The sequence below is a fragment of the Meleagris gallopavo genome, chromosome 1 (genome assembly GCF_905368555.1).
Source record: "Meleagris gallopavo chromosome 1, MGAL_WU_HG_1.1, whole genome shotgun sequence".
Classification (NCBI taxonomy): Eukaryota; Metazoa; Chordata; class Aves; order Galliformes; family Phasianidae; genus Meleagris; species Meleagris gallopavo.
The window spans coordinates 111,977,735-112,002,959 of NC_139404.1; the positions used below are offsets into that span (position 1 = coordinate 111,977,735).

The 25,225-nt window shown below is 45.3% G+C and overlaps 1 protein-coding gene across 2 annotated transcripts; it reads right to left on the reverse strand.

Moving 5' to 3' along the window:
• Positions 1–207: 207 nt before the first annotated feature.
• LOC104914728 (maestro heat-like repeat-containing protein family member 2B) lies at positions 208–12,090 on the reverse strand. 2 transcript variants are annotated; one of them, XM_085210211.1, is made up of 29 exons: positions 11,743–12,090; positions 11,462–11,584; positions 11,158–11,323; positions 10,904–11,002; positions 10,579–10,730; positions 10,075–10,218; positions 9,462–9,554; positions 9,111–9,180; positions 8,878–8,991; positions 8,722–8,795; positions 8,270–8,389; positions 8,017–8,124; positions 7,675–7,834; positions 7,487–7,527; positions 7,109–7,250; positions 6,932–6,984; positions 6,492–6,599; positions 6,094–6,213; positions 5,815–5,937; positions 5,524–5,679; positions 5,178–5,300; positions 4,789–4,868; positions 4,362–4,497; positions 4,153–4,245; positions 3,671–3,766; positions 3,369–3,492; positions 3,069–3,178; positions 2,432–2,584; positions 208–2,177 (listed from the first exon to the last, which is right to left on the reverse strand). In XM_085210211.1, exons 1-29 carry the CDS (start codon positions 11,920–11,922, stop codon positions 1,920–1,922), a joined length of 3,519 nt encoding a protein of 1,172 aa, XP_085066337.1. In that variant the 5' UTR covers positions 11,923–12,090; the 3' UTR covers positions 208–1,919. The 2 variants fall into 2 exon arrangements, with proteins under 2 accessions (XP_085066337.1, XP_085066330.1); XM_085210204.1 differs by lacking the exons at positions 10,904–11,002; positions 11,158–11,323; positions 11,462–11,584; positions 11,743–12,090 and having other exon boundaries at positions 208–1,875; positions 2,035–2,177; positions 10,579–10,710.
• Positions 12,091–25,225: the final 13,135 nt, after the last annotated feature.

A 25,225-nucleotide genomic window follows, 5' to 3' on the forward strand; every position in this document is an offset into this window, starting at 1 on the left:
GTGATCTTCTCTTCTCTTTTCCTTTCTTTTCTTTTCTCTTTTTTTTTCTCTGTGATTCTGTGATCTTCTCTTCTCTTTTCCTTTCTTTTCTTTTCTCTCTTTTTCCGTGATTCTGTGATATTCTTTTCCCTTCTTCTCTTTTCCTTTCTTTTCTCTTTTCTTTTTCTGATTCTGTGATCTTCTCTTCTTCTCTTCTCTTCTCTTCTCTTCTCTTCTCTTCTCTTCTCTTCTCTTCTCTTCTCTTCTCTTCTCTTCTCTTCTCTTCTCTTCTCTTCTCTTCTCTTCTCTCTCTTTTTTTTCTGTGATTCTGTGATCTTCTCTTTTCCTTTCTTTTCTCTTTTTTTTTTTCCTGTGATTCAGTGATCTTCTCTTTTCCTTTCTTTTCTTTTCTCTCTTTTTCTGTGATTCTGTGATCTTCTCTTCTCTTCTCTACTCTTCTCTTCTCTCTCTTTTTTTTCCTGTGATTCTGTGATCTTCTCTCTCTTTTTTTTCTGTGATTTTTCTGTGATCTTTTCTCTTCTTCTCTTTTCCTTTCTTTTTTTTTCTCTCTTTTCTTTTTCTGTGATTCTGTGATCTTCTCTTCTCTGCTCTTCCCTTCTCTCTTTGTTTTTTCTGTGATTCTGTGATCTTATCTTCTCTTTTCCTTTCTTTTCTCTCATTTTTTTTCTGTGATTCTGTGATCTTCTCTTCTCTTCTCTTTTCCTTTCTTTTCTTTTCTTTTCTCTTTTTCTTCTCTGATTCTGTGATCTTCTCTTCTCTTCTCTTTTCCTTTCTTTTCTTTTCTCTTTTTCTTCTCTGATTCTGTGATCTTCTCTTCTCTTCTCTTTTCCTTTCTTTTCTTTTCTCTTTTTCTTCTCTGATTCTGTGATCTTCTCTTCTCTTCTCTTTTCCTTTCTTTTCTTTTCTCTTTTTCTTCTCTGATTCTGTGATCTTCTCTTCTCTTCTCTTCTCTTCTCTTCTCTTCTCTTCTCTTCTCTTCTCTTCTCTTCTCTTCTCTTCTCTTCTCTTCTCTTTTCCTTTCTTTTCTTTTCTCTCTTTTTCTGTGATTCTGTGATATTCTTTTCCCTTCTTCTCTATTCCTTTCTTTTCTTTTCTCTCTTTTCTTTTTCTGTGATTCTGTGATCTTCTCTTTTTTTTTTTTCTGATTCTGTGATCTTCTCTCTCTTTTTTTTTCTGTGATTTTGTGATCTTCTCTTATCTCTTTTTTTTTTCTGTGATTCTGTGATCTTCTCTCTCTTTTTTTTCTGTGATTCTGTGATCTTCTCTCTCTTTTTTTTCCTGTGATTCTGTGATCTTCTCTTCTCTCTCTTTTTTTTCTGTGATTCTGTGATCTTCTTTTCTCTTATTCTCTTTTCCTTTCTTTTCTTTTCTCTCTTTTCTTTTTCTGTGATTCTGTGATCTTCTCTTCTCTACTCTTCTCTTCCCTCTCTTTTTTTTCTGTGATTCTGTGATCTTCTCTTTTTTTTCTGATTCTGTGATCTTCTCTTTTTTTTTCTGATTCTCTGATCTTCTTTTTTTTCTGTGATTTTCTGTCTTTTTTTTTTCCTGTGATTCTGTGATCTTCTCTCTCTTTTTTTTTCTGTGATTTTTCTGTGATCTTCTTTTCTCTTCTTCTCTTTTACTTTCTTTTCTTTTCTCTCTTTTTCTGTGATTCTGTGATCTTCTCTTCTCTGCTCTTCTCTTCCCTTCTGTTTCTTTTTTTTTTTTTCTGTGATTCTGTGATTTTCTCTTTTCTTCTTCTCTTCTCTTTTCCTTTCTTTTCTTTTCTCTCTTTTTTTTTTTCTGCAATTCTGTGATCTTCTCTTCTCTTTTTCTTCTCTCTTCTATCAGCCCCACCGTTGTAGACAAAACTCTCTTACTCTCCTCCACATCTCACTAGAAAAAGGAGAGTCACAAGTTGTGACTGAGAAATTTTTGCCTCAAACACAGTTTGAGAGAAAAAAAAAAAGAAAAACTGCTTCCTCCCAGGATCCCTCTGACAGAGGCAAGCTACAACTGGGACCGCAGCAACAGCAAAGGCAGGAGTGCCAGTACCTGTCTGTGGGATCAAGCAGCAGGGAGAAGTTGTCAATTATGAACTCTCTGTGACAGCGGATGAGGATGGCCACAGTCTGGCATAGGAAGGGCATGAACGTGGACGATGTGCAGCTGCGCAAGATGCGGAGGATTGGTAGCACCTGAAAGGAGGAGGAGAAAGAACGACTTGCTGCATCCTTGACTCTGCAGTGCCTAACCATGGACATTCAGCACATGAGCAGTGCCTGCTCTCTTGACACGCTGCCAAGGCCTAAGCCTAAACTGCATGCCAGCCACCCTGTCCAAGCCCTGGCTCTGCACTCAGGCTGTGCTTCTTTAGCACAAGAGGCAAACGGCACAAGGCATAGTGCAACAGCCAGAAGAAGTCCAAGACACGTGGAAGAAAGTCTCTTACGTTCCAACAGATGTCCTTCCTGTACATCTGCAGGAAGGTGATCATCCACTTCCCAGCTGCACGCACGCGCATTCCTTTGCCTTTCCGCAAGGTCTCCTTGATGGCCGTCAGGAAGTCAGCGGTGCGCTCCTGGGGGAAGTTTCTGCACACGATCTGCAGAGGAAAGAGAAGCAGGAGAGATCTCATCATTGCTCTGCAGCAGCTCTTCAAAACAGAAAGCAGTCTTGAGGGCGTTCTTAGCTCATTCAGGCGGCAATCACAGCGTTCCTGCTCTCCGTACCCTGCTATTTATACGGAAGGCGGTTGAGCCTTCTCTCAGCTTCTCCACCCATGGTGTTTGCTTACATGCAAAGCCTACCTCCCAGCAGCCACAGTCACACATGCACACAAACTCATGTGCTCACACACACACACAAACTCACGTGGTCATGCACACGCACACAAAAGTCATGGAATCAGCTCCTTGCACGGGGCGCCTGAAGGACAGACATAGCTCAGAGCCTCCTACTACTTGCTGAGAGAAGCGGTCTCAGGGTGACAGCTCATTTTGGAAATGGTGTGGGAGGCTGGGGGCAGCATAGGGTCGTGCAGAAGCCTATGCATTGAGATCCCACCACCCCTTTTTGGGTCCACTTACCCTTGCCAGTTTGGATGACATCTGGAGCTGAGCGATGGTACTGCAGTTATTCAGCCCCTCACACAGGCTCCCGATGTCTCCCGTCTCAATGACTCTGTTGGCCGCCTTGGCTGGAAAGAGTACAGGAGAAAAGGGAAGTCATGCTTCTGGAAACTGAACTGCTTTCCATGGTGGAGAGACAGAGGACAAGAAGAGAGCTGTGCACAGTGCCTCTCCCCCCTGTAAATAGGGCCCAGCCCGTAGGGCTCTGGTAGTGCTGCGGAGGAGAGCACAGGGCTGTTGCACGCCCTCTGTACTCACCTTGGATTCGGAGAAGGGAACTCAGGCAGGTGGCGGCCAACTGGCGGGATGTCGGCATGGGGTCACAGGTCAGCGGAGCCAGCAATCCCACCAAGGAGCCAAAGTGCTCGCAGGCATCTCCTCTCTGCAGTGGCGAGAGGCAGGAACAAAGCTGTAGGCAGCCCCAGCTCTCCCTAGCTTCTCCTGCCTGTGCCTTCCCCACGCAATGGGTGACACAGCATGCACAGCTGGGCGGAGCTCGCCTACCAGCACAGGGTCACTGGGGAGGGAGCAGGGAGCATGCAGTGGGGCTCTTTACTCACTTGAAGCTCTTCACATGTAGCCAGCAGCTGGGAGCAGGTCTGCAGGGCCCTCCTTCGCTCCCACACGTTGTTTGAGGTCACTGATCTCTGCAGGACCTGAAGCAGAACATCTGTCTCACTGAGGACATCTTTCCCTTCCTGCCATCCCTCTCCCTGTCACTCTTTTCCCAACAGTTTCCCTCAGAGCCTGCCCTGTGGCTCCACGCGGACCCCCGCCTCACTGAGCACTGACACTACTGCTCCCATTCTCTGCAGACACTCCTGCCTCCTAACTCGGGAGGTTCTCCTCAGCTGTGGCCTGCCAGAGGCTGGCTCCGGCCTTTCTCCCTGCAAGGCACATTTCTCTGCCCATTTCTCAGCTCTCAGTGAGCTGGCCCGTTAGCAGGAGATTTCTCCCCCTTTGATCATCCTCTCAGTCCCCAGATCTCTGTCCCTGCTATCGACAGGCAGCATGCTTCCTCCCTTGCCCCACACATACTCACAGGGACTATGTTCTGGAAGAATCCATGGGGGGTCTCTGTCTCAAGCAGGACCACCATGAGCCGGCCCAGAGCTTTCAACGATGTTTGCTGAAGCTGAAAGCAGAAGAGGGGATTGAGGTGTGGCATCATGGCTGCTGCCAGAGCATAGGTTGTGTATGCTGAGGTAGGGTTCTGAGGCGGAGGTGGCCGGGAAAGTTACAGCAGGTTACCTGCAGGAACTGTGCTGCTCGCTGTGATTTCCTGATCTTCAGCATCATCTCTGCTGAAGGGTGTGACACAATGTTCTTGCAGCACAGAGCCAACATTTCACAAGCATCTTTGCTTCCTAAAGAGGGCTTCAACTTGCTGACAGGAGGAAAAAAAGGAAGAGAAAACAGAAAGGGCCTTTACCACTGCTCTCTGGACTGATTCAGACAACACCCAAGATTCTCCTAATCAACAACCGCAAAGCCAACACCTCCAACCCGTGCTGCTGGAGCAACGTCCGCCCAGAATCTCAGCTTCACTGGGTACAGCAGCCCAGTCATCTCTCTTGCAGATGCGGCTCCTCACCCCCTCCCCCTCCAGGCCTTCGGGAGCTACCCAGAAAGGGGGACCACCATCCTGCCTTGCAACCCCAGAGACTTCCACCCTTACCTCAACTGCTCCAGGGCCAGAACCACCTTGAGGGGCACTGGGGAGACAGGGGTGCCCAAGTAATACTTCCTCAGCAAGCCCTGCAAGTACCAGAGAGACATTGTCAAAGTGGGCAAAGGGGCACGCCAGAGTTCTTCTGCCTGACCCATAGACAGACAGAATTGCCACAAACCAGCCCCATCATTCTCATATTTCCATGAAGACACTGCAGGATGCAGCAGCTCCACAGCTGGTGGACCTAGCCCGCCACCCAGCCGCTGCCTGCTAGCTCCCAAGGTCCCCACCAGCTGGAGAGTGTGGCTGAGGGAGACCTGCATGACTCCAAGGAAGCGAGCCTTGTGGCACAGCCCAAAACTCCTCTGCAGAGAGCCCTGGCTCTAGGCACTCACCATCAGGATCTCCAGCAGCTTGCCCTTCAAGGAGGTGTTAAAGCAGGCGGAGCCACCCACAGCATGGAAGGCAGAGCTGAAGTCAGTGATGCTCTGCACCAGCGCAAGCTTGTTCTGCAAGTCCTGAGGCCCAAGAGAGAAAAAAACTTTCTTTGAACTGCGGGAAGGGCTGCGGGCTCTAAGGGAGACATGTGGGGGCAACGCTAAGGGAAAGGCTTGGATCTTCATCTGGGCACAAACCGTTCCCCGAGGGACCTTTGGAAAGAGAAGGCCCATCTCAGCATCCCCCCATGTGGAGGGGCTGCAGCTGGGCGCTCAGACACCCTGGCACGTTTTGAGCTCTCACCCGACAGCTGCAGCTGTACAGCAGCAGGATGTTGCCCACGATGTCTCCCTCCAGGCGGGCAAGCAGCTGTTCCTTGGAGGCTTGCAGTGCCAAGCTGCCATGGGCGAGGATGAGAGCGCTGCGTGTAGCATGAGCTCTCTTGCTGTTCAGCTCCATCTGTGTGAGGAGAAATGCCTTGAGACACTCGCTCAACAGCCCCCAGTGCCCTGTGATGCACCTGGGCCCCCAGGGCAGGAGCTGCTGTGAAAATAAGGCAGAAAATAGCCAAGATGGAAACCCGTAACACTTTACCTTCTTGCTCCTGGAAATCCTCCCACTCTGGCCTTTGCACAGCCTGGACGCAAACATGGTGAGTGTGTCCAGGACTGTGTGGAAGTTGCTCTCAGCAGCATGGCTGAGAAGAGAGATCATTCCCTGCACAAAAGAACAAGGGGCAGTTGGTGCAGGCCTGAACCTACTGGTGCGGCCAGGACTGAGGAGATCGAAAGGCTCGGAGCAGGGCCAGGAGAAGCTCTCTGCCACAGGGTCAGAGTGGGGATGCTCGCAGGAGCTGGAGGGAGGAGAGCTCACCTTGGCCTCAGATGTCTCCTCTGCATTTGCCTCCTCCAGGTGCTGCAGCAGCTTCTCTTGGATGTGGAGGACTTCCTTACAAGCTCCCAGAACGGTCCCCAGAGCCTTGTACAGGAAAATCTGCACGGGAAGAGAAGGAATAAGCTGAGGTGTGGTAGCAGCCTGACTTTGTGGAAGAAGGCCAGGTGGGAAGGACTCATGCTCCCTAGGAGTCACTGAGAGCAGCCGTGGAGCCGAGTTGTTGCCAGCCCCAAGGAAGTTTGCAGGGAAAGGCCCTCTGGGAGTCATGGGCCGTGGAAACAGCGTGAGCAGCCCACGTGGGCAGAGCACCAGCCCCAGCCCCAGCTCCAGTTGGGCACCTGCAGCTGCACTGCTAGGTAGAGCTGGGGCAAACTCACCTTTTCTCCAGAGCTGCTGGAACAGCTGCTCAGCTGCCGGCTCAGCTCGCAGCTCAGGGCCTTGGTCCAGGCCTCATCGTCCACGATGTCCAGCGATGCCCTCAGGAACTGTTGGAGAGCAGGAGAAACCAATGTTCCCTTGCCCTTTGCCTCTTCCCACGTTCCCAAGTCACTGCAGACTTCTGGGGACAGGTGCCTGGAAGAACAGCCCCTCTCCCAGCTCCCCCCAGCATTCCCTCAATTAAAGCTGCCTGCCACTCTTCTCCTAGGACCCCCCTTGGGCTTGGGACAAAGAGGAAGAGGCAGCGCTGCAAAGGCGTGCAGCCGCTCCACAGCAGCTTTTGAGAGGCAGTTGCTGTCCCGTGGTGGCTCATATGGGAGCGGGGCTCCTTGGGACAGGCAAGCACTTCTCTGCACTGTGTCTCCCTGCAATGCTGTACCTTTATCAGATGGTGCTCCCACTCTGCAGAATCCGGGAAGCTCTCATCTTTCCCTGCACAGCAACAAGAAGCAAAAGAGCTTTGATTGGAATCAAGCCACAAAAGAAGAGCTGCAGCAAACCTGGCTTGGCCTGGGCACTTGCCCACTGCACCTCTCCCTCCCCACCAGCACTTTACCTTTGAGACGCTGCAGCAGCACGGGGATCTCAGCAGCCCACATGGCCCCCACAGCTCTGTGGATCCTGCTGTGGAGGTTTTGCATGAGCAGCAAGGCAGCGGCTTGGAGTTCGCTGCCTGCAAAAGGGCTCCCTGCCACCACCTGAGCGAGAGCAAGGAGAAATAGGGTCATTTCTGCAGCAAGGGCAGTGGCTTCCCCCAAGAAGAAAGCAGCTTGGCTCTGTCCTGATGGGCAAGGAGCAGCCAAAAGCTTTGCCCATGACATTGCAAGCTAGGGAAGAGAACGGCATCCCCAGGAGTGAGGCAGGTGCTGGCACGCTCGGCCATGCTGCTTCCTCCTCGGGGCTTGTGGCACCAGGCTCTGGAGCATCTACTTACCAGCAGACGTGCCAGCAGTGTCTGGGGAGTCAGCAGTGGGCCTGCAAGGAGAAAGGAGTGCTGAGTAAGCTGAGTAAGCTGAGTAAGACTCCAAGACACTCTGTGCCCTGGCACACGCACCTCCGCTCTCCCTTCTGGGTGCTCCCTCTGCATTCAGCAGAGCTCACAGGGGGAGTTTCTGCTCCTACCTTGAAACATGGAGCTGAGGAAATGGGGATCCAGTTCTTCCATGTCCCGCACCATCGGGTCCCCTCTCTCAGCCAGGGCATGGATGCAGCGGGAGACCGGGATAAGCATGCCGGTGTACTCGGCTGGCACCACGTACAGCAGCAGCCGCGGCCACAGGAGCTGTAGGGAACGAGGCAGTTGAGCATGTCAGCATTCCTGCTTCCACTCAGAGATGGACTCTGAATTTCCCTGAGTTTTATGTGCTTCAGAGCACATAGGAGGACAGACCTGGGGTGTTGGAATGGGATGAAGAGCATGTGGTGCAAAGGCAAGGAGTAACAGCAGGGCAGAGTGTGACTTACTTTGGAGATCCTTCTCTCAGAGACATCCAGTGACCCCAGGATGTCCATGCACATCTCTTGGATTGCTCCCTCTTCCTTGGCTTCTTGGGCAGAAAGGTCTCCGGCTGCCTGCACAACAGTGTTGTTGAAACACCAGTTACTCTCAGTTCTCAGGAGCCTCTCGGGAGGCTCAGGTGTGGCCCCGCCGGTGCTTCTGTGCCAGCCTCTGAACAGCACAGGTCTTCCAAAGGAAGATGCTGCCCACTGTCCTTACCCTTCTTCTCGTGGTGCGGCTGAACTCACTGAAAATGTGCCCCACCACATCCCAGGCTGAGCAGCTCCAGGTGTTAACGCTGAGCAGATCCTTGATGAAGTGCAGAATGGCCCTCCTCACCTGCCAGGAGTCAATTGTGGATTTGATTTTCCTGCTCAGAAGGCCAAGGGAAGCCACCTGCTCATCGGGGCAGCCCTTTGGGCATGAGCAGAGACAACAAGAGCAGAGAGGAAGCCTTGGCTCCTGAGGTGAGGGCCAGGCCTTAGCACCAGGCTTTGCATTTTCCATGCGCAGCACAGGGACCTGACCGCTCCACTCTGCCTGCTCTCCCCACAGGAGCCATTGCAACCCTGTTGTCAATACCCCAGCACCTCCCTGGGCACCCAAGCCCTGCCAGTGTTGGCATCAGCATTGCCACCCCAGCAGTGCTTTCCTTTCTCAAATCAGCTCACCTGGGTCCTGGGGTCACTGCACACACACTGCAGAGCCTCTGCAACCTGGGGCAGCTTCTCTGTCATTGCGGGCTCTGCAAGAGATGCACAGAAGCATGAGTGGAGGCACCACGATGGCAAAAGGGATCCCTGGAAGTCCCGACCCGTGGTACTGACCATCAGAGTGAACCAGAACGCCGAGGAGTCCCAGGGCTGCCACGCATCCAGCCTCCCTCTCACCGCCCAGCTGCGACTGCAGAAACAGGACCATTTCCTCTGGGCAGATTCGGGCTGCAGGAAGGAAATCCCGCGCTGTGTTAGCAAGCAATTCGTGCCCATTAATTCGTGAGGTTTGAGAGAGAGGATTTGGCCAGGGCACCGCCAAGCATCGCCAAAGCTCCTCTCCTTACCCTGCAGCAGGATGCAGTGGGTCAGCTCTGCTCTGTCAGCCTCTCTGTGCTGTTTGGTGTCATCAGAGAGCTGTGGGAACAAAGTCCATTTGAGAAAATCGTTATCAGTATTGAGGATGGAAAAGACACTGTGCTGCCAGCTCTAGTCTCCTGTTGGTACTCTTGGAAGGAGGACATGCAGACAAAACACAGCCCGCCCCACAGCATCCCCAGGGCACACGCAGCCCTGGAGCAGCCATGGGCATGCAAGAGCTAAGGCTGAGCAGCTGACAGAGGCTCAGAGCTTTGCAGTCCTTCTGAGACTTTGCCAAGAGGGAAACTGCTGTGGGCACAAGGATAGGCTTCCCTTACCTGGTAGAATACAGCACTGGTGATGGCCAAGAACTTGTCCTTGGAGATGACAGATTGAACTCCCTCTAAGGCCTCCAGGAACATATGAAGGCTCTGCAAGAGACCAGCAGAGAAAGAAAGGGCTGAAGCCACATCTAGCCACTTGGGAGCGGAGGAACTGATTCCCAGTGGTTTGTCTGCTGGGAAGAGCTCCCGCACAGGCGTTCCTGTTTGTCTCCCCCTCCCAGCAGCACCAAGAGAGTCTCTGTGCTCAACCGAGCCCTGTTTGGGCATTGTTTGCAGGCATTTTCCCACCCAGCAGCCCTCTTCTTCCCCATCAGATGAAACTGGACATGGTCCCCCTGGCTGTTAGCACACAGCTCCTCAGGCACTCAGAGCCCCATGGTGGTGAAGCCTCCCATTCCCAGGATGGGCCCCAGTGACTCCTGGCTCTATTCTAGCTCCTGTCTGGGTTGTTCCTTCCTTGACTGAAGAACTCAGGAAGCCTCAGACCTCCCTTCAACACCTATTCCTTCTTTCTCCAAGGGCTCCCAGCCTCCTCCCTGCATCCCACTGACCCCTCATGGCACTTCATGGGCCCCACATCCACACTGAGCCCTGCGCAACATTTCACCTTGGTCACCATGCAGGTGTCTTGGACGTCCTGATACTGGTGCACGAGCCAGAGGAGCTGCTCCCAGACGTGCTCTCGGGGCAGCTCCTCTTGCAGGAGGACAGTCATCATGGCAGCCACAGCCCCAAGGACGGCCTGTTTGTCCTGGAGAGGGATGGCAGAAGCCCGGCATCAAAGACTGAAGGTTTGCCCTTCCTACAGAGAAGACTTTTTCCCTTCCCCTTCCCCATTCACCCGTGCCAGCAGGAGATGGGCTCGCTCTCCCTGGGCAAGCAGGTTTTCCCCACACCCTCATCCCCAGCTCTCCCTGCCACAGTGCTGTGACATGCGGCTGCTCCCTGGCAGGGAATCCAGCCCTGGGAACAAATCTAGTTCAGGACCCATTGCATAGCCAGCCATTTCCCTCTCGTCACCCCCTCTGCTCTCAGCCTTCTGGGCACAGACAGAGCTGATGACATGGATGTCCCCATCGCCATCCCAGGCTAGGAATGCAGCAGCGCTCACCTTTTCCTCCTGGCAGTCCTGCCAGTTGCTCAGCACAGAGCAGAAGAGCTGGTAAAGATTTTCATGGATCTGCTCTTTTTCCGTGGCAAGCCAAGGGCATTGCTTTCCAGAGTACAAGTGAACCTTGACTCCTTCCAACCATTGTTTCACAACTGAAAATAACAAAACAAAATGAAAAAAATAAATGAATAATTAATTAAAAAAAAAAAAAAAGAGAGAGAGAGAGAGAGAGAGAGAGAGAAAGAAAAGGGAGCCTGTGAGAGTCTGCAGCAGGGTGAGGTGCAAGGGCTGTCCTGAGCCCCCCTGCTCTGGGGCCAGCACTCACCAGCACAAGCAATGCGCAGGGTCCGGCCGCTCCTCACCTGGCCCACCACACTGCGCAGGCCAGCCAGCATCAGCCACACGAAGGAGATGCACTGTGGAGCTGCAGAAAGAAAGGAGAGGGGCACGGTCAGAGCCTCAGCAGTGAGGGAGGAGAGGCTGAAGCCCTGCACCCCCCAGCTCTACGCAGATCATGCGCAAGGGGAGAGACCCTTTTGCCCAGTTGTCATTGGTATCAGGAGGTTGAGGGCACTCTACCATAGGTGCTGAAGAGTGTGCTCAGGGTGACAAGCACAAACTCCTTGGACATCTCCCGTGTGGCCTTCAGGTGGCCCTGGAGCTCGGCCATCACCAAGCTGAAGTGTGTCCGGGCCAGAGCCACCAGGACATTGCTGGCAGCCGTCCTCACGCTGTCCATCACGCCCTGAAAAAGAGTCACTGGTGACACACGGCACAGGAGACTGCCCGAGGCCTTCCCTTGGAAGGGCTAAGCCAGCGCTGTACGCCAGCAGAACACCAGTGCGGGCAGGCGGCTCCCTTTGCCTTCGGGAGTGACCCTCACCTGGGCTGCTGTCAGGTCCTGGGACACCTCTGCCAGCAGCCGGTTCACCACTCCGCACGGTGGGCGGCTGTCATCTTCCCTCAGGACGTGCTCCAGCTCGCAGTACGCCTGCGCTCGGTCACCCTGGGGACAGGGATAGGTCACGTTTTGCTTTGCCCTTGTTCCCGGGGAGCCGCCCACTGCCACCCATCGCTGTGCCGATGTGCTGCCGGGGCCTGGCACCCACGGGACCGTGGCACTGGGCCAGGGCAAGGATCAGTGGTTGGACGTCCCCAGCTCACCTCCTGGTCTTGCAGGCGCTGCAGCAGTAAATTCACGGCACAGACGGGGACAGGGCTTTCCACCCTGCCGCTCTCCCTGCGACGTGTACGTCTGGGCACGCAGCCCACACAGGCAAAGAGACCTGGAAGGAAAGAGCAGAGCAGCTGTCGCTGGTGTTGCTTGGAGCCAGGGCCGAGCATCCGGCCAGCTCTGGGAGGAACGCTCCTCCAGCCCCACAGTGGGGGTGGACTGCGCTGGCATATGTGTGGTCAGCGCGGAGAGGGGAGAGAGCCTTCCCCTTGCTGGGGTACTGGGGAAACCATGGTGGGAGGCTGCACTCAGCAGAGCAAGAGCAGTGCTGCTGGCACATCCTAAAGAGACACTGGTGGCACACACGTGCTCAGGCAGCGTCACGGTGTCCAGAGAGGTGGAGGGACCTCACCTCGAAGGGCTCTCAGCCGCTCCATCACAGCAGGATGTTTCCAGATAGACACAACGAATCTCTCTGGGTTCACTTCCTGCGCGTCCCACAAGCGGACTGAGCCACCGCTCCCACCGCTGCCACAGGGGTGAAAGCAACAACTGTGACATCACAGCAAGGAATGACACCTCACAGAGAATGACGTGCCCTGGGCTGGGGACCAGACAGCATGCAGGGCAACCCTGCTCGCCCCAAAACACAGCACGTTTTTTGAGACACTTGGTTCTGCGCCAAAGCAGGGAATCACCGCAGTGGGTGAGGGAGAGCCCCTGCCTGGGAGCAGCTGCCAGGCGCCATTGCCTGGCATTGCCGTAGAGACTGGGAACTCCATGCCGGGAGGCACTGAGGCCCCCATTTGCTGCCCAGACATCCTTTCCAGAGAGCTTTGCTGTTTTCCATGGCCACATGTCAGAGACAGTAAGGAGACTCCACCGCATCTTATCAAACAAGAAGACCACCATCCGCTTGTCGTTCAAGTAGGGTCATGGGAGGCTGTCACGAGGAAATGGCAGAACATCAGGTAGGGCCAGGTGTGCCACACTAACGAAGAGAAAAGAAGAAGAAGAAAAAAACTGAGAAACTGGGGATAAAAGTCCCTCAATGAACTAAGGACTTGGGAGATGAACTCCCAAAGAAAAGAAACCTTTGATGGAGGAATTCCCTGAGGGGAAGAAACCTCTTCAGAATCCCCCGGGACCTGCTTGCTGCAAAGCTTCCTTGCTTTCTCCCATCCTCAGCAGTGATTAGACGAGATCCTGAGATCAATGGACATACTACAAACCACACTGGATCCATGGTGGTGACTATCTCTCTTGCTTTCTACAAAGATTCCTTGCTTTTATTTCTTTTTTATCGCCTGTCTTTCCTTCCCCATATCCCTAAGCAACTAGGACTTGTAATAAACTGGTCAGGCTAACATTTGATCCGTTGTTACTTAATCTCATTGTTGGGTATACATGTACTAAAAGAACCTCCTCTCCCTCCTATAAATTGGAGTTTAAGATCCTTGCATCCCTAAGAGTAAGTAGCTGGGTAAAGGTGGCAAGAGGGCTGTGGGGATGAGCAAGGAACTCATGGATAAACTAAAAGGAAAGAAGAATGTCCATGAACAGTGGAAGAAGAGCCTGTCCATCTGAAGAATACAGGAACCTTGTCAGTGCCTGTAGGGATGCAACAAGCAAGGCTAAGGTTCTCTTGGAATTAAACCTTGCAAAGGAGGTAAAGATAACAAGAAAAGTTTTTTTTAAAGTATGTCAACAGTAAAAGGAAGATGAGGGAAAACGTGGGACCCCTACTAAATGAGCTGGGTGCCTTGGTAACAGAGAATGCTGAGAAGGCAGAGATTCTGAATGCCTTCTTTGCTTTTGCTCCTGAATGCTAAGACTAGCCTTCAGGAACCTCAGACCCTGTAGGTAAGAGAGCGACTGGGGAAGGGAAGGCTTCCCCTTGGTTGAAGATGATCAGGCCAGAAAGCATCTCGCCAAAATTAAAGCATACAAATCCACAGGCCCTGATGGGATGCACCCACGTGTGCTGAGAGAACTGGCAGAGGTGATTGCTAAACCTCTATCTATCATCTTTGGAAGGTCTTGGCAAACAAGATAGATGCCTGAAGACTGGAGGATAGCCAGTGCCACTCCAGTCTTTAAAAAGGGCAAGAAGGCAGATCTGGGAGACTACAGGTTAGTCAGCCTCACGTCCATCCTCAGAAAGGTGATGGAACAACTTGTTCTGGATACCCTCTCCCAAGCCATTGGAAGAGAAGAAGGTTGTTGGGTGTAGTCAACATGGATCCACCAAGGGGAAGTCATGTTTGACCAACCTCACTGCCTTCTGTGATGTCTTCACTGGCTGGGTAGATGGGGGGAGAGCAGTGGATGTTGTGTGCCTTGACTTCACCAAGGCATTTGACTCTATATTTCACACCATTCTTGTTACGAAACTTGGAAAGAGTGGGGATAGATGAGTGGGCTGTGAGGTGGGTTGACAGCTGGTCACTAGCAGAGCTCAGAAGGTTGTCATCAGTGGTTCAAAGTCTCATTGGAGGCCTGTAACCACTAGTGTTTCCCAGGGTTTGGTGCTGGGTCCTGTCTTGTTCAACATCACCGATCTAGATGAAGAGGTAGACTCCATCCCCACTGGGTTTGCTGAGGATATAGAGCTGGGAGGAGTGGCTGACACACATTCAACAACACCTGGACAGACTGGAGAGCTAGGCAGAGAGGAACCTGATGAAATTTAACTAGAGCATGTGTAGAGTCTTGTGCCTGGGGAGGAAAACTAGATAATCTTTGAGGTTCTTTTCAACCCAGGCCATTCTACGATTCTATGATTCTACAATTCTCTGATTCTATGATTCTATGGTATATTTTTCTGGCTATTATTTTTAGTAGTATTATTAACAGTAGATGTAATATGTGCCACTATTTTAATGCTGTAATATGTATAAAATATTAATTTCTTCCTTAGTAAGCATATCTCAGATAATATAGCATGCCCCTTATCAGTTTGGTGGTGGGCATCACTTATTTAAAGCTGTTAGAACTGCTGTCTGCCCTCTGGGTCATCTAATTGGCTCCTTATTTAATCAAACAGACTTCTGTAAAGTGGACACACAGTGCTGCTGTTCCCAAGCAACATCATCTAATTTCTATGTGTTTGCTCTGAAAAACTGTTAACAACTAAGTGTGGGAAAACCTTGCTTTCCATCTATATCTGAGACTCTTCTGCTCAGATTTCAACAAATGCAGATGATTCTGGGAAGGGACTTTTTATAAGGGCATGTAATGACAGGATGGGGGAAAATGGAAGAGGATAAATTTTGGACTAGATTTTAAGAAAAAATTCTTTACTGTGGGGGTGGTAAGATACTATAGTGGCTTGCCCAGAGAAGTTGTGGATGCACCCACTCTGGAAGCATTCAAGGCCAGGATAAGTAGAGCTTTAAGCAACCTGGTCTAGTGGGAGATGTTGCTGCTTGTAACAGGGGATTGGAACTGAATGATCTTAAAAGTCCCTTCCTATCCAAACCATTCTATAATTCTATAATTACAATCCTCAGATGACTGAATGTGAAGTAGTTTGGCCTTGTGGCAAATTACGTCAAGAAGAGCAGTAGGAACTCACAAACTGAACATAAGTTTTTTGAGCTATGGAGTTGCCCATTCTCTGCTGAGTGGTGTAGACAAGATTGTGGTGCTGTCTGTTCCTGAGCAGTGTCCTTCCTGCACTTAACAGAGTTGCAGCTGAGAAAGCTTATCATTTATATGAAAACCACCACCTCAGATATATAGAAATATATTTTCAGTTAAGAATTCTGCTCAGTAGTTTTAAAGAATTATACTGCAACAATAACAGATAAAGAAGTGATTTTGCATATGCTTTCTTTTCAGAGCAGAAATCTTTACTGAGCAAGAATTTATAATAAAATTATTTTCAAACTGTTAATTGTAATGTTATTGGAAGTTTTAATAAGTATTCTAATTGAAGTGAGTACTAAATTACTGACTAAAATATTCTTACTTTTTAAAATGGCCTTTTAAAAATTAAGGCACTATAAAGTTACAAAAGAGGGCAAAAAGGCATTTCCTATTTTCATACCCATTCAACCTCAGTGGAAAAATGTACATTTTAATTACATTTCAGATTTAAACTAGAAGTGTGATTTTTAGACTATAAGAAAAAAAAGAATTTTTAGACGTATCAAGAAAAATCATTTGAAAGTGAAAGGGAAAAGAATAATGGTGTTGCATCTTGCACAGACATTTTTACAACAAAGTAATAAAAATGCAATAAAATTATTCATGAAAATTGTCAATCGCTAATGTATTGTCTTTGAGGTTCTTAGTATCCTAATATAACCCTTTGAAACTGTTTTACTTTCATATTACCATGCTGGGATTCTATCACACGTTGGAGAGTGATGCAGAATGTAAATGCAGTGTCAAAGATTACAGAAAACCACAGGGGAAATTAAGAGCTGTTTCTTATATAGTGTTATAAGCCTCAAGCTATTTTGTTCTGGGCATCTTGTCATTATTGTTTTGTGTTTAAGTCTTTGGTGGTGGTAAGTGATGTGTTCTGAAAGTAAGAATCACTGTTGCAGAGTCCCAAAAATTATTATATTTTAAAGAATGTCTTCCCTTATTCTGAGACAATTTTTACTGAGATCTACAGAATTACAGAGATAAAATTATGGAGATATCTCAGCATTTTATATTTGCATATAACTGTACTTCATTAAAAGGATGATCCAAACTCAGTTAAAGTCAGTTGCAAAATGTCTAATAATTCCAGCAAGCACAGTTCGTAGTCTATTCACACCTCTGTGCAAACTGATGGCCAATCCTGTTAAGTGCTTCCCAGTGTCACATTCTGTGGCAAAAAAAAAAAAAAAAAAAAAAAAAGGCTTGGAAGGCTTCCTAGCAAATTTTTATTTCTTTTTTAGTTTGTTTGTTTTTTTTTTCCAAAGCAAACTGAAAACTAGCATGATTTTTTACACATTTTACCATCTCTTTTTTTTTTTTTTTTTTTTTTTTTTTTTTTTGAAGATTGTCTCTTGTTTACTTCTTTACTATTGAAACTATGAAGATGAACCATTTCATATTTCTTGCGGAAAAAATGTAGGGGACTCTTACCATCTCTGGCCATCAGCCAATCCAAATAAAAAAAGTTAGTTTCAAGATCTCCAGAAGTTGAAAGATTGTTATGGGATCATGACATACATGGTCCTATGATACTGAATTTACTATTCATGCTTTCCTACCCAGAGAGTTGACTATCTTTCTGATCACAGCTTTTTACCAAACCTAGCATTTCGACTGTGCTAAATGCACTCATAATTATGAAGAATAGTGACAACTAATGCCTATTTTCTTGCAAAAGATCTTTAATCCCAAGATTAAAGATAATCTTGGGAATTCCATATGTCTTCACAAAATCACTGCATTATGGAGTTCATCAGGGTTCTTGTCTAGTCAGCTATCTACTGCTGGGGCTGTGCCATGTCACTGCCAGATTAGTGCTATGGATCTGTGTACTTTCTTTTCAAGCAGCATTGTGCAGTCACAAAAGGATGGTAGTGCTGCGACCTGCAAGTGAGACTGAAGAGAGTTGGAACCAGGGGAATTCCCAGAAAGAAAAATAAGGAGATCAGGTATTGACACTGGATCTGAAAAACTAGGCAGCTTGCAAAGTATGTGAAACTTCACAGCAGTAAAAGAGATATGAGCATAGAGAATAACAGAGCACTGTGCTTTTGTAGCAACGGAGTACAGTTTAACTGTGGACATAGATAAGAAAGGAAAAAATGGTCTGCATAACATAAAGAAGTTGAAGAATAGACCAGGGAGACTTCCTTTTTCAAAGCCAGAGAGGAAAGCTCCTGATCTAAATGATGAGTCAAAAATGATAAAGTGATAAAGAAGCAGAAATGGAAAATGCATGCCAGCTTTATGTTGTTTAGTCTTATTTCCCTTCCTGCTTGTTAATTTTGATCACTAGACAAAGGTTCTAAGCCTGTTTGCTTGTGGGCATCCTTGAGAACAGAGCTGTAAACTCCAAAATCTGAAAGTGAAAAATACTGCACTGTAGTACTAGAGAATCTCTGACTCAACACAGTTGGTAAGAAAAAGAAACACATTTTTTCATTTCCTTCATGGAGTAAAATACATGCTTATGCTCACAAAAGGCTCTACAGGAAACAGAATAGGAAAGCATTAATGTTATCTACTGAAACTGAGTCTTATGGACATTCCTGTCAAGTGTTTCAGGGCTTAAAATCATTACTGGATTAATGTCTGGCTTGGGAGCTTCATTACATTTTGCTTAACAGGTTTTGTCCTCAGTTGACTTTTTTGTCACTTTTATATTTGTTCATATGTATGACATAGGATGATTTCAAACAGTTAACACTTCATGACCTGAAGACTGCCTAAGGAGATTTTAGAGAGGTGACAAGTTATCCAGTGGTACATCTGCTTTTTAGTTACTGAAGCCTGGCATAGTTTAGAACTGATACATGTGAAAGCAGACCAGTGACTTTTCATGTGAGGGTCTTTCACATTAGTTTTTTTTTTTTTTTCTTTCAAAATTTTATTTGATGTTCAATTCTGAACATTGTCCAAAACTTCTGTTTTGATACTCAGACAGCTGAGGAATACTATCCCCTCACCAATAAGTGTGAAACAGTTAGTATGTCTTCTATAAAGCAGTGTGGCAACTGTAGTTCAGTATTTGCTATAATGGTGATTATTTCCTATCCTTCTATATCCGGCTTCTGAAAGAAGTTGGCCTCTAACACCACTTAATAGCAGCAGAAATAGTTTCTAAATCTAACACCACAGCAGAAATAGTTTGTAAATCTTCTTCCCAACTGCTTTGTGAGTGCTCTTGATAATAGATGCTGTTGATGTGAATTGTTGTTATTATCATCAGTGATAATAACATTAGTTACTCATTAATCCATTGGTTACTGATCTGGTAAGTCTTTTTCATTTTAAATGACAGGACTATAGATTGTATTGCAGGCTGCATTTCACAGCCTCCATTAAAAGTTTAATGAAATATATATCATTTTGCAGGGAAATCAAGATGCATGAGATGAATGTTTGGATTTGGATTTTAACTCCCTCTTTTTTAATTCTCTGTTTAGATATGGATAGTTTCTATTAATCTTAGAAATGAAACAAACCAAACCAGTCAAAACAAACCAGAACCAACCAACCAAGCACCACAACACAAAATCAAACATAAACAATAACAAAAAACAGAAAAACAAACAAAAAACCCAACCCAGTAAGTTCAAAGGGCAGTTCTTTTTTTTTTTTTTTCTTTTCCCACTAACTGTGGAGAGGTTGTAAATGACCAGCCAAGATGCAACAACTAGCTTATACATGCCAAAAATTAGGCAGGGAATTTGATTCTAAATACTTGACTTTGAAAATATACTCAGCTCAATTCCCAAGCCATCTTTTTTCATCAAATAATTAAATACTGAAGGAAAATAAAAATCAAACTCTCATTAGTAATGAAAAGTTGCCTTGGGTAGCAAAATATTTGCCCAGAAGAAACTTCCAAGTTTTATGTAACCACCTGTGAAAACAGGGGCAGCTTATGCAGGAATACAAAACAACCCTAGCAGAATCAGAGAGAGCAGCTGAAATTAAGCTGTACAGAATAAGCAAACAGGGCAGGAAACCCTCTGTAAGGATCACACATTTCAGAAGGAGAGAGTGGCCCCAGTCTGGAACTTAACCCACTGTGATACATGCACAGTGAGCTGGATGGTCCTATTTTAGGGAGCTACCTGGTTATTAAACACCAGAAAGGGAAAGGCAAATTGGGATGAAAGCAATTAGTTCTGAGAAGTTAGCAAAAAAATTCAGATAAGCACAGCCTATTTGCAGTATTTGTTGTTTGTTATAAGTACACTTTAATAATAGGGTAATTTTTTTCTTCCACTGAATTTACCAATTGATGGTAAAAACAGCCCTGTAGAAGTCATCCAGACAAAATAACGAATGGGAACAATTATTCTTCCCGAGTAGATTTTCTAAATGAAGACTCCCTGCAAAAGGGCTGAGAATGGTTGCCTTAGCTAATGGTCCTTTCTTGTTTGTTTTTAATCTTTAAAGCACACATGGTTTTGCAGTGTTACAGCTGCTAAATTGTGTATTTATATTGGACATAAAGTTTTCAGTCTCTCGTGTGACACATATAGATAGATATATAGATAGGTTTATCAAACAATTAAATTATTTGTGAATAGTACAGTTAGGAAAAGAACAGTGTTACTATTTCTTTAAAATCAGGAGTTTATGTGTATACAGGCACACAAAAAGATTGTATATATATACCTCTTCAACTTCACAGGTGCCTTTTTTTACTCACGGGCAGTGTTAGGCTTGTGATAGTCTGACCATTATGCTGCCACAGCAGTAGATACCTTCAAGCAAATTAGAATTTGCTGGACCTAATTTGCAAAATTTAGAATATGGCATTTTGGGTGTAAAATGGTAAGGAGCTGATAGTAATAAGCCTTTCACTTTAAATATGCTTTCTTTGCTGCAAATAAACAGTACTGACGTGCTTACAGCATTTCTCAAATCATTTATTGTGTTGGTGACCCTTACTTAGACAGTTTTGAAAACATAATTCTTTGAGAAAAAGACATATCTCTAATAAATTCACTTCTAGATGAGTCACAAGTTAGGAATCTCCAAAGGGCCCCAACATTAGTGTTATATCCATACCCCACAGAATTTCAGTCTAAGCTGAGCGCCTGATTCTCTGAAGTGTTTTCAAATAGCTCTATAAATACTAACATTCTTTGGCTGAAGTATGAAATAATTATTTTAGTACATGATAGGGCTGCCTGTAGTGGGTTAGTCTGGCCAAACCACTGTAAGTATCTAAAACAAGTGAAGCAGACCACCCAGTAGTTAGAAATACTTGTATCCCCAAAGAGAGCGTAAGAATACTAACTCAGTCGGAGATGGTGACACTGAGGGGAACACCACTCTCCTGTCAGAATTTAGTTTTACAAGATATGTTCCATTTCTCAAAGTTGATTTCAGTGAATGTATTAATATGGAAAATGCTTCTTAGCTTTTCTGAGTGAGTAATCTAAACCAAGGCTGAGCAGTCCATGATAACCACAGAATCATAGTCCCAAGGAATGGATGCAGACAAACATCTTCATGAAAAGCCACGAGGGAATAGAGGACTCAAGCATTTCTGTGGTCATTGATTTCTTGGCTTCTTTGCTTAGACTGCAAAGAAGAGTGCTTATTACTGTAAACCATACTGCTAACATGGGAAATGCCACTAATTCCTTTCTGTCCTGGAAGGCAAATTAACATCAGAGCACAAGTCTTTCAGGGACTTCTGAGTCCCTTGCCTCATTTGGACTTTTTCTGTGTAAAAGAAAAATCTAACTATTAGTTCTCTGAGAGGCTTATTTGTAAGGAGGTATTTAAAATCACAGTGGGAATAAAAATCTCTGTCGTGGTTTGTGTGGCACTGCTGTGGGATAATGAGCTGTGTTACATCACTTGACAAGGCTTCGAGCATATCCATATTTAGATGGATTGACTATGATACTTACTTGTAGTCCCATGGATAGACAGGGAAATATGTTCATAGAAATTGCTAGTTTTAGAAAGTAGCTAGCAAGGCCTCACTGTTGTAGGGTAACAAAACTTCAGAGGCCATCTTGTGCAATGTACAAAGCAGTCTTAATCCCGAGCTCCCAAATTTGGGTAGGATAGGCAGAGAAAGTCTGCCTGAAAACTGTGTCATACTGAGGACAAAAACTGTTAGGATTATCAGAGTAAAAAAAATGCTTTTCTGCACAAATCCCTTCCAGTTTGCAGAGCTCCTAGAACTCCTCCTCTCTAAGATTTGTATAGATGCCAACTGTGAGAGATGGCTGGAACAAAGCTGATTCTTTTTTTACTTTTTTCTCAAGTTGCCTATTTATTTTGTAGTAGATATCATCGTCTGGAAAAGTCTTTATAGGTACAAATAATTGTCATTTCTTCTCTAGATTTCTAAAGAAGGTATTTTTGAGGGGAAGGAACAAGGAGAAGTAGAGAAAAAGCTTAAAGCAAAGAACTCAAATTGTCAACAAATAGAATGTTCAAAATGTTTGTCTTTAGTGATGTTTATTTTATTATGTAATTTCTTTACTGTTGCTGATCTTGGCAAAGTTGTTATAAGTAGTCTGTAAATTTTTGTGTACTTAACCCATGACCCTTTGATTATTGGTTGCTTTCTATTTTTCCCAAGCACTGATTTAAACTCCCTTCTTCCCTTTCTCTTTCTCACTTGCTTTTTCCTAGTGCATTGGGATTATTTATGGCTCACTGGATAATTTCAGAGAGTTTTTGGGATTTTACAGCTGGTTCCTAGACTCAATTACCTCAGTCTTACCATGCAGAGCTTTTGATATTAAATAGGATTGACTTCAGATGTATTGAATTCCCATCACTTGTATAGACATCCAGCAAATAAATTCCATCATTTTTGAGAATTGAAGAGAAGCTGTTCTTGGTCCCCTGCTAAGCTCTCTAGTTTGGAAAATAGATTTTTTCAAATGTTTGGCAACCAAAGATATCTTCTGTCAGACAGAGTTGATAATATACATCCACATAAAAATTACAGTGATCAAGGAACACTAAAAAATACTCATTTGTAAGTGGGGCTCAAACCTGCTGTACTCTGGTTACATTCCTCTAAACATAGATAGCTAACATGGTACCGATACAAGCCACATTAAGTCATTGTCTTCAGCAATAGCATACCCAGACTTCTGCTTGCCTGTTTTTATATTAAATCCTTTAGACACCAGGTTTGTCTGGTGAAATAAATTTTTCTTGCCTACTCATTGGACTCATGACTTTCAATGCCTAAGTAAATAGTAAAAACTCAACTGATGAAAAATTAAACTACAATTACTGCTAGTTCAGTCTGACATAGTACTTCTCACTGAGCTTTCAGCTCTACCTTGTCCTAAATCCTTGTTTTCTGTGCACATTTTTCTCAACGTGTAGTTGGGCTTTAATTTATGACAAGCAATACTACACAGCAATTTTATATGAATGTTGTCATGTGTGAAATATGAATATTGTGGATTATGACAGTGAAATTTGAAATATCTTGCAAGGAAAAATGAAAAAATCCTCCTAGCCAGTTTTTTTTCCCTCAAGTGGATATAATATTTAAAAAGACACTTGGCTTATAGTAGAAAGGAATTGAGTATTTGTGCCAGATCTGCCTAGCAATAATAGCAGCTTCTTCCTTTTTTCTGTGCTGATGCACTTGACTCTTTAGGTGGAGTACCCGTATCTAATGAAGCATTTCATTAGTCACTCCAGGCATAGGTTTTCTAGTGCTATTGCCAGAAAAGGTACTGAAGTCTTCCTAGTGTGCATGTTTGACCATGGTCAAACACACAGATCAAAAACATATCTTCCAAAGTTAATGAAAAAACCACAGGATTGTGTTAAGTTGCATTACCATTAATGATTTAGGGGAGGAGGATTTTGCATATCACAAGCATTTTTTCTGATCTATCAAGCAAATGAACTTTCCTTATAGCTAGGCCTAAAAATATCAGTGAAGTAGAGTAGCAAATAAACATACATAGTAAAACTACAGTTGAGAAAACTCTCAGTCTGCTTAGTATCTCTAAAATAATACTAATAACAACAGCTCTTATTTTCAACCTGAACTTTAAGAAAAGATTACAATACTGATTTAAGGTATATAAACTTGATTCTTCTGTTCACTGAAGTGCTTGAAGTTTGCTTAAATTGCATTGCAGACAGCTGGAATATTCACATATTCATGTACAAACTGTAGTATTTTGGTGAGAGGGGCAGGTCATAAAACATTTTGATTTTGCAACAGTCTAGACTGAATGCTTTTAAAGTTTACACTTGAAAGAGAGGAGCAAACTTTAGTTTGTTTTGTGAATTTGTTTAACAGCTTGAAGGTCATATCCCAGAAAAAAAAAAAATCATCACCCATTCAGTGGTCTGGATGATTTGATTTTTTTTTATTATTATTATTGGTGAGGCATTGGAGTGTTAAATGAAAAACCCACAGCTTGAGGCAAGAGGGAGAAGGTCTTGGCTGTGGGAGGAGAGGAGAACTCTTTAATTATACTAGAAATGGCTCCCAAGGAAAAACTGACCAAAGAATTGTTCTGTGCAGTACGACAAAGTTCTTTCACAAGGTTACAACTCAAAAAATGACTGCTCTTAATCATCACCATGAGTATTGATCACTTATGAAATTTAGAGACCCTGTGGCCATCTCTAATAAGACAGTCTGAAGTCATTGTTTTCCAATTGCCTTTCCACCTATATTTAAAACTTTATAAACCCTGTATTATTCTTCATAGAAAATTAGATGAGCCACATCTGAAATGTCCATATGCAGTTCTGCAGCCATTCTCATTTTCTCACGTGCATATGTACAACTGCACTTCATCTCTGGCTTCACAGTCTCGTATTTCTAAAAACAATTGAGATATACATGTGTGAATGCATATGTGCATATGTGTATATGGGTATATGTATGTGCATATTTACGTTTGGCCTTTTTTTTTTTTTTTTTCTTGGTCATTTTCACATTTGATGTGATAAAGATTCCAAGTATAAACACTGTCTGGATGTATTTTACTGGATAGTCATAACAATTTAATTATGAAGAATTGTTGCCAGAATTTGGGATATGATTTCCACATGCTCAAGCAACAGGATTGCAATCTTATATTTAAAAGGGTTTTAAACAATTAGAATGCAATCCACACAGGTAATTTTGTATCCAACTCCTCTTTAAGTACCAATTCCCATTGGTGATAAGAAAAAGGCAGACAGAGTGAAGCTCTTCCTATTAAGCACTGTGTCAGAGGTCTGTTGCATCTGTGTGCCTTATTGCATATTTTGCAGAGAAATTACACAACTCTAATGATAAATAAACTGGAGGAATAACTTGCTGGATAACACATATAAGAATGTTGGGAGGTGGAACTAGCGCTTGCCAACCAAGACTTTATTCTTCTTGGCATTGTGACTTCTAGCTCACAACTTCCTCACAATGGCCCAAATTCAGAAATATCTTCTCTGTGGCCTAAGAACCAGAAGTGGTACTCCTCCCTTGGAATGGAATCAAAATGAGGTATACCTTAATAGTCTCTGTTTTTTAAATTATTATTTTTTGCTTGTTTACTGTGGGTTAAATTCAGCTAGATCTCTGTATCCTGAAATACTAACTGAACTGGCTTGAAGTTTAGTCCTGCAATTGCAGTAGATAGTTCATACAAACCTGTTGGATGATTCCTCTGTTAAATCAGTGCTCTTTCCCCTGCCTTTGTAGTCTTTGTGCTTATGGTTCACAGCTGAGTAATACTTTATCTTTTAGCTTTTCATGAACAGTTATGACAATTGGAGTATTCACATTGTAGCTCACTGTGCAATGTCTTTGTTGACATTATAAATGGACAAGCTGTTTTT

Coding starts and splice junctions, on each gene's coding strand:
- LOC104914728 (XM_085210211.1), bottom strand. CDS start 11,922: ATGCTCGGCCCTGGCTCCAAGCAACACCAGCGACAGCTGCTCTGCTCT. Junction 9,181..9,461: donor CCAGTGCTGTATTCTACCAG/GTAAGGGAAGCC, acceptor TTGTTCCCACAG/CTCTCTGATGACACCAAACA. Junction 8,796..8,877: donor CGTTCTGGTTCACTCTGATG/GTCAGTACCACG, acceptor CATCTCTTGCAG/AGCCCGCAATGACAGAGAAG.